Source organism: Octopus sinensis, linkage group LG8 (assembly GCF_006345805.1).
Source record: "Octopus sinensis linkage group LG8, ASM634580v1, whole genome shotgun sequence".
In the NCBI taxonomy this organism is placed as follows: Eukaryota; Metazoa; Mollusca; class Cephalopoda; order Octopoda; family Octopodidae; genus Octopus; species Octopus sinensis.
In genome coordinates, this window is record NC_043004.1 from 105553825 (window position 1) to 105561324 (window position 7500).

The 7500-nt window shown below is 36.8% G+C and overlaps 1 protein-coding gene across 12 annotated transcripts in view; it reads left to right on the top strand.

Moving 5' to 3' along the window:
* Positions 1–7500, top strand: part of LOC115214900 (tensin-3) — a 930040-nt gene that overhangs the window by 125119 nt on the left and 797421 nt on the right. The window contains exon 1 of one of the 12 annotated variants that reach the window (XM_036505653.1): positions 1557–1811. The exons of the other annotated variants lie outside the window; for them this stretch is intronic. Within the exon in view, the coding sequence (XP_036361546.1) occupies positions 1719–1811 (93 nt within the window). The 5' untranslated portion in view covers positions 1557–1718. Of the gene's footprint in view, positions 1–1556; positions 1812–7500 lie in introns of those variants that run through there. 12 annotated transcript variants of the gene reach the window in all.

A 7500-nucleotide genomic window follows, 5' to 3' on the forward strand; every position in this document is an offset into this window, starting at 1 on the left:
GAACTGGATAGCGGTCAGTCAGTGACGCTGGTGTTGCCACTGATCGAGGGACTTAATATTGATGATGCTGTAACTCTGTGTTTGCATTGTCAAACATACATACAAACACACACAACACACACACACACAAACACACACACACACACATACAGAAGTACATATACAGACATACGAACATAGATAAATATATATACATATACTCAAGCATACATACAGGCATACATTTCATAGAGATGGAAAGACGGCAAACACACAGACATATCTGTTTGTACTCACACTTACGTAAACAGAATTTCTGGAACCTTTCCGTAAGTTTGAAACACAACGCAAGCCAGTGGGACATTTCTCTTCCGCAATCTCTGTAGCTGCATGGATCTCACATAAGAAACACAACAAAATAAATTAGTATTTTGATTAGTATTTTACATAGCCTCCAAAACAACTGACCATTTTCTTATTGAAAAGACATTGTGGATGTTAGTGGCTCTTGAAAAATATTAAGCATAACAACAACAGCAATAACCACAATAATAATTGTTAAATACTAATTTAATTGAATTTTTTGAGAGCATTTAAAGCTGTCTGTAAGTGGTGCCAACACAAGTGGTACCGGGTTCTTGTGTCTCTGTTGCACAGAATTTCCTCCTTAACAAACCCAGCTACCCTTGCTTTTCTTTGCATTTTAAGACCTTGGTAGTTGTAAGAAATGGTATAAGAGAAGAGAAGTAATAAAGTATCTTGTATAAACAGAGTTGATAGCAATGAAGTGTGGCTAGAATGAGATACACAACATTGGTGCTGCTAAGTCTCTCCTCGCAAAAGTAGAAAACAAAGCAATACAAATACAAAGTTACATAGGAAAAAAGGAGGGAAGAAAAAAGAAAAGAAAAAAGGGCCTTCAGAATAACCTGAAGCAAGGAAGTTTTACACAAGAACTACAGCAATAATAATAACAAACAAGGAGCAAAGAATGATGGCAATGTATTTAACTCTCTCTTTGGTTTTCATTGGAAGAAAGGAAAAAAAGAAAACATAAAAATAAATCAGGGAAAGCATCATGTAATTAACCATGTTGCCATGATCGTTCCAAATGAGCGTTTTAATTTTTCGACAACACGGAATTACCGAATGGGCTACACTTCTTTCTCTGTAAGAAAGATAAGAACAATAATGAGAAAAAAATGAAATCGACAATTTTTTGGTTTCCACAAGAAGTTTGCAGTGAGCTACAGTTGTGTGCGGTGCTAAATTTTAGTAACTTGCAGCAAGTCTGTGACTGGATCTTTCAGTTAAATATTTTCATGGGATCCTGATTTCTGTTTGTTTTTGTTTTATTTGTATCCCCTCCATCTTCTTTAGATTTCAATTTTCTGTCCCTTTTTTTTTTCACCCTCTCCACTTTAAAACAGTTTCCAATTTGCCAAATTTTCTTTTCTTTCCTCATTCTTCATTTCTAATTATTTGATTATTTTTTTCTTTCTTTATATATAATCTTTTAACACCTCATTCATTTTTTTTTATTTACTTTTCTGTTGTTTATAATTATTTGCAAATTAGAAAAATGAAGAACTCTGTTACATCCCATGGAGCATACAAGATGAGAGAAATTGTAGCAATTTGAACTGGCACTCTTGATTCTTCATGCCATCTCTCTGTTCATCTTCAGTTTTTCTCCTCCTTACCTTCTTTTTGCCGTACCTTGCTTTCTTAAGGTCACTATGGCAACTTCAGGATTTACCGTTTCCGTTTCAAAAAGTGTCAAACAGATGGCAGGTTATGTCTTTTCACCATTACAATGTTGTCAAAACAAGGTAAGATCATCTCACTTCTCTATTGCTAAGTGTTATATGTGAAGAACTGAGCAGAGAAGCTGCATTGATGGAGAAGGAACTAAAAGAAAGATAGATAGGTAGATAGATAGATGAGAGAGAGTGAGAGAGAGAGAGAGGAAGAAAGAGAGAGAAAGAGTGGCAGTAAATAGATGTAGGTTTACATAGAAAAACTGATAAAATGATAGGTAACACATACAAAATCCTATTTACTTCATAAACACATTTATAGATATGCACACACATCACCACACATCTATCTCTTTTGTAGATGCAAGTATTTATATATAAAGAATGAACATAGTTTAAAATTTGTTCAGAAATGAGTGAAAAATAAAATGTGATGTTAAGATAGAAAGTGAAAGTGAAAGAAGTAATGAGCAAGAAATTGATTGATATAGGATGATAGATAGATAGATAGATAGATAGATAGAGAGAGAGAGAGAGAGAGAGAGAGAGAGAGATAGACAGACAGACAGACAGATAGATAGACAGACAGATAGATAGACAGACAGACAGATAGATAGATAGATAGATAGATAGATAGATAGATAGATAGATAGATAGATAGATAGATAGATATAGATGGACAGATAGATATGTGAAGAGACAGATACAGAAAAAGTACATGTCAATGTATATATATATATATATATATATATATTGATAGATAGATAAATAAGTAGAATATATATCTATATAAATAGGTATATAAGAAGTATATCGCTACATAGCCAGATAACTTAACTGATAGAATAACAGATAATGGTATAGACAGAGAAAGAGAGGAGAGGGAAAAAGAGAGAGAGAGAGGGAAAGAGAGAGAGAGAGAGGGAGAGAGAGATGGGAGAGGGAGAGAGAGAGAAATGAGCAAACTAAATGAAGGTAAAATATCAAAGTTAACTCTTGGTGCACTCGAGTCCCGGTACTGTAGTCAAGAAATCTCCCTGCGCATCTTACTGCACCCCACCCCATCACTTCCATAATTGTGACCTCAACTATTTCTATCATTGAAAGATCTTCTCTTTTTCTTTCTTCCTCCCTCCCCCCTCTCTCTCTCTCTCTTACACTACCACCACCACCACCACCACCAATGCCACTTACCCCAATTATCAGAACTATCACCACCTCCACCACCACATTCACTCCTCCACCGTCTCCCACTCCAACCACCGCCCCCGCCAGCCCAATGCAGCCGCCACAACCATCACCACCACCATTGTTACTATCATTATTAACTACAACCGCCACTGTGGCCACCATTGTCGTCACCGCTCCATTCACAACCACCAGCAGGATCATCACCGTCTCCACCTCAATCACATAGGGAAGCCTTATTACCATGGCTGCCGCCGCTACCGCCACCACCACCACCACCACCACCACCACCAATACTTTGCAGGTCATTTCTTGTGATATATCATCCTGTGTATGTGTGTATTTACACATGCACATACATGCACGCACATGCACACCACACACACACACACACACACACATATATATATATATATATGTATATATATATACATGTGATTACATGTACATGCGTGTGCATATATGTGTCTGATTGTGTGTATATTTATGTGTGTGTGTGTGTGTGTGTGTATGTGTGTGTGTGAAGTTTGATTAACTCCCTTCTCAAAATAAAATTGATCGTCTTGTGAATGGGGATGGTACACTGCGATTGTCAGATCGCAGTTGTTGCACACAGCCTTGCAGCAGCAGCAGCAACAGTAACAGCAGCCATAACAGTGATGATGCATGCGTATGCAACAAGTCTTCATTGACAAACATTTATAGATACCATGATAAAGCTATGTTTAGAAAGCTGAGAGTGTAGATATATGCTGAGAGTGGAGATGTGTGTGCATGTGTGTGTGTGTGTGTGTGTGTTTGCTTGAATTTGTGTGTATGTGTGTGTTTATGTCTGTGTTTGTGTGTGTGTGTGTATGTGTGTGTGTTTGTATCTGTATACACGTGCATGACTTTTCAAGTCTATCTTTGGATATATTTATACATGTGCATGTTCTATATCTGTGTGTATGTGCCTCTCTATGTGTTTCTCGCTTCTCCCTCTCTCTCTCTCTCTCTCTCTCTCTTGCTCTCTCTCTGTATGTCTGCCAGTGTGTTTGTGTGTGTGTGTGTGTGTGTGAGTGTTTGTGCATGTGTGTGTCTGGGAAATTATTAGTAATATCTGACTATTCACTCGTACTGTGTACTTCGCTCCAATTAACACTCAAATAGATAGATGGACAGATAGATAGAAAGATGAATAGAAAAATAAATAGATAAATTGATAGATAAATAGATAGATAGATAGATAGATAGATAGATAGATAGATAGATAGATAGATAGATAGATAGAAAAATAGATTGATAGATAGATGGATGGATGGATCGATAGATAGATAGATAGATAGATAGATAGATAGATAGATAGATAGATAGATAGATAGATAGATAGATAGATAGATAGATAGATAGATAGATGGATAGATAGACAGATATACAAGTATGTATGTTCTTACATGTATAATTCATAACAAGATGACTCGGCTCTACTTCACTTAGTTTCATAGGTACATATCTGCACCTATGAAACTTTAAGTAATGCGGAGCTCAGTCAACCTGTTATTAAATACAACTCTCTCAAAATACAATGAGTTCTATTTTCTGTAATTCATTCATATACACATGTGTGTGTGTGTGTAAATATATATACACACACATACAAGCATATATATATATATGGTGGCTGCCCCCTCGTTATCAAGTATGGCCATTGCATGAAGCTTAATCAATGTTGTTATCATGCAATGCCTGTGCAAGAAGATTTTTTTTTAAAGTGAAGAAAGGCTGTGCACTGAGTCAATGTCACTCACTAAGCAACAGCAGCCATAATCCAAAAAGAAGAACAAGTCAACATCATCGGTAACCACTGAGCCGCAGGTTTTATGTCGGAGTTATCCCAGTTACCTGAGTTACTTTCTCCTAGAAGGATGCCCTAACAAAGGCTAGGAGTCCTTCACTCCCAATGGTTTAACTATGCGATCGGGTATTCAATCCGATTATTTCTATGTCCCCGCGCATGATACAGCCTTAAGACATTTATTGGATGGCCGTTGACTCTCAAGAGTTCTTCCGCCCTTTGATGGGTTTTGTTTTTCATCCTGCAGGGTGTCCAATAAACACCCTCCTCACCAAGCAAGCTTAGTGGGGGTTGCTGGTTTAGTCGCCGACGACCCAACCATGCAACAAGTTATACTGGGTTACATGTTACCAGTAGCACTCTAAAGTAACCTGACATAATATATATATATATATATATATATATATATATATATATATATATATATGTTTGTTTTATATTCATTTTCCATGCTACCATGTGTTAGAGGAAAAAATTTTATGGAAGATTTTACAACCAAATATCCTTCCTGTTGCTAAGCCTTACTTGATTTTCAAATAAGGGAGCTCTTATTTCATACATCTTCCTAAGTGTGAAGGATATGGACTATTAGTCCACCTTTAGCATGGCTGTGTGGTTGAGAAGTTTGCTTTGCAATCATGTGAGGAATAAAAGTAAAGTCAACCATGGAAGGCAGAACTTGAACTCAGAACATAAGAGTGTATGACAAAATAATGCTGCAAAAAATTTTTGTCTGACATACATTGTTTTCTGAAAGGTGTAGGCATGGCTGTATTGTTACAAAGTTTGCATCCCAAATAAATGGTTATGAGTTCAGTTTCACTACATATCACCTTCGGCAAGTGTCTGTCACTATAGCCTCAGGACAATCGAAACCCTGGGGGTGGATTTAGTAGAGTGAAACTGAAAGAAGGCTGAGTTCCTTTCAAGTGTTGGACCTCACAGAGTTGAGGTAGCTGAGTTTGTTTTAAGCAGGACTCATGGAGGCAAGGTGGCCAAGCTCCTTTTGAGCATTGGGCCTCACAGAAGCAATTGCCAAGACCTTTGGCTTTATGTCGTACTTGAGAAGACCCATCAAGCCAAACAAAATTGCAGTCGTGGCAGATACCGGTGTCACAGAAATGGCGCCTGTGCCGGTGGCACGTAAAAGCACCCATTACACTCTCAGAGTGGTTGGTGTTAGGAAGAGCATCCAGCCGTAGAAAGTCATGACAAATTAGACTGGAGCCTGGCGCAGCCTTCCAGTGTGCCAGCCCAATTAAACCGTCCAACCCATGCCAGCATGGGCAATGGACATTAAATGCTGCTGCTGCTGCTGATGGTGATGATATATGTGTGTATGTGAATGTTTCAGTCTCCGTGTCTTGACATTGCCTGAGTGTCACTGTCATACAAGCAGTGTCATTCATTTCCAGTACTCTGTGGAGCCATGTCTGCCCTTGGAGAAATATAATCTTATTTGGAAACAAGTGAGTGTTGGTGACAGGAAGAGCATCCAGCCATAGACAATCTTCCTCAACAAATTCTGTCTGACCCATGTAAGTATGGAAAAGATGATGGCAAAACAGTGATGATGATAATTATGAAGGTATGTGTTGTATTTTTGGTCAATTGGCCTACATATTCAAGGCTTAATATTTCTCACATAAAAATTTCAAAAAACAATCATATTTATTTGTTTGTCTATACATACATACATACATACATACATACATACATACATACATACATATACTTATAAATACAATCTGTAAGTGGAACACTAAAAATGTACAATAATTTTCCCAAAATAATAATAATAATGAAATTATTGTATATAGTGCTCAGGGACACTACAACTCATCAAAGGTGCATGTATAGTACATAGAATTATCTACAAAAGTCAGGAAAGTGAACAGTGTATGAATCATGATATACATGTGTGCATGCGTATGGGGCGGAATATCAGGTGTAGTGTTGGTGAACACCTGATAGACCAAGTGTGACATTGTTTCCGTTATTTACCTTCGAATGACGGACATTTCTATCTTTGTTAGAAACCAGATCTTTCCTCAGAGGAAAGAAGTTAAATAATTTAAAACAGAAGAGAATATATATATATATATATATATATATATATATATAATATTCTAATATATAAGTGGTGTGTGTATATATATATATGTGTGTGTGGTTTATATACATATACATATATATATATATATATATATATATATATGTGTGTGTGTGTGTGTGTGTGTGTGTGTCTATATATATACATATAACAATCTATGTATCATACTTAATGTATATACACAGTTGATAGGCCAGATACTGCGACACAGAAACACAAGCACATATATTTACATATATTTATGCCATCACACCCTTCTCTTCCTCCTCATTGCTACAACTGTCATCATCATCCTCATCATTGTACCTTTATTGATACATACTAACATGTATATATCGATATCTATGCCAAACATATATTTGTATTTGTGAGCCTGTTAATTGCAGACTTTGTTATTATTTATTGTTCCATCCTTAATGAACTCTGGCTGATCAGGCAAAGTTATTATCAAAAGACAATCCAGCTGTGGTAATCCTGTCTTTTATTTGGGCATAATGCATCTAGGATTTTGCCAGCTCATATGTCCTTTTTTTATTTTACGGTAATAAGTTGGATTTGGTGAAGCTATTCGTTGCTATTTCTAACAGGTTGAGTGACCATGCAGAGGCTCCTTTGTCAGCATGTAC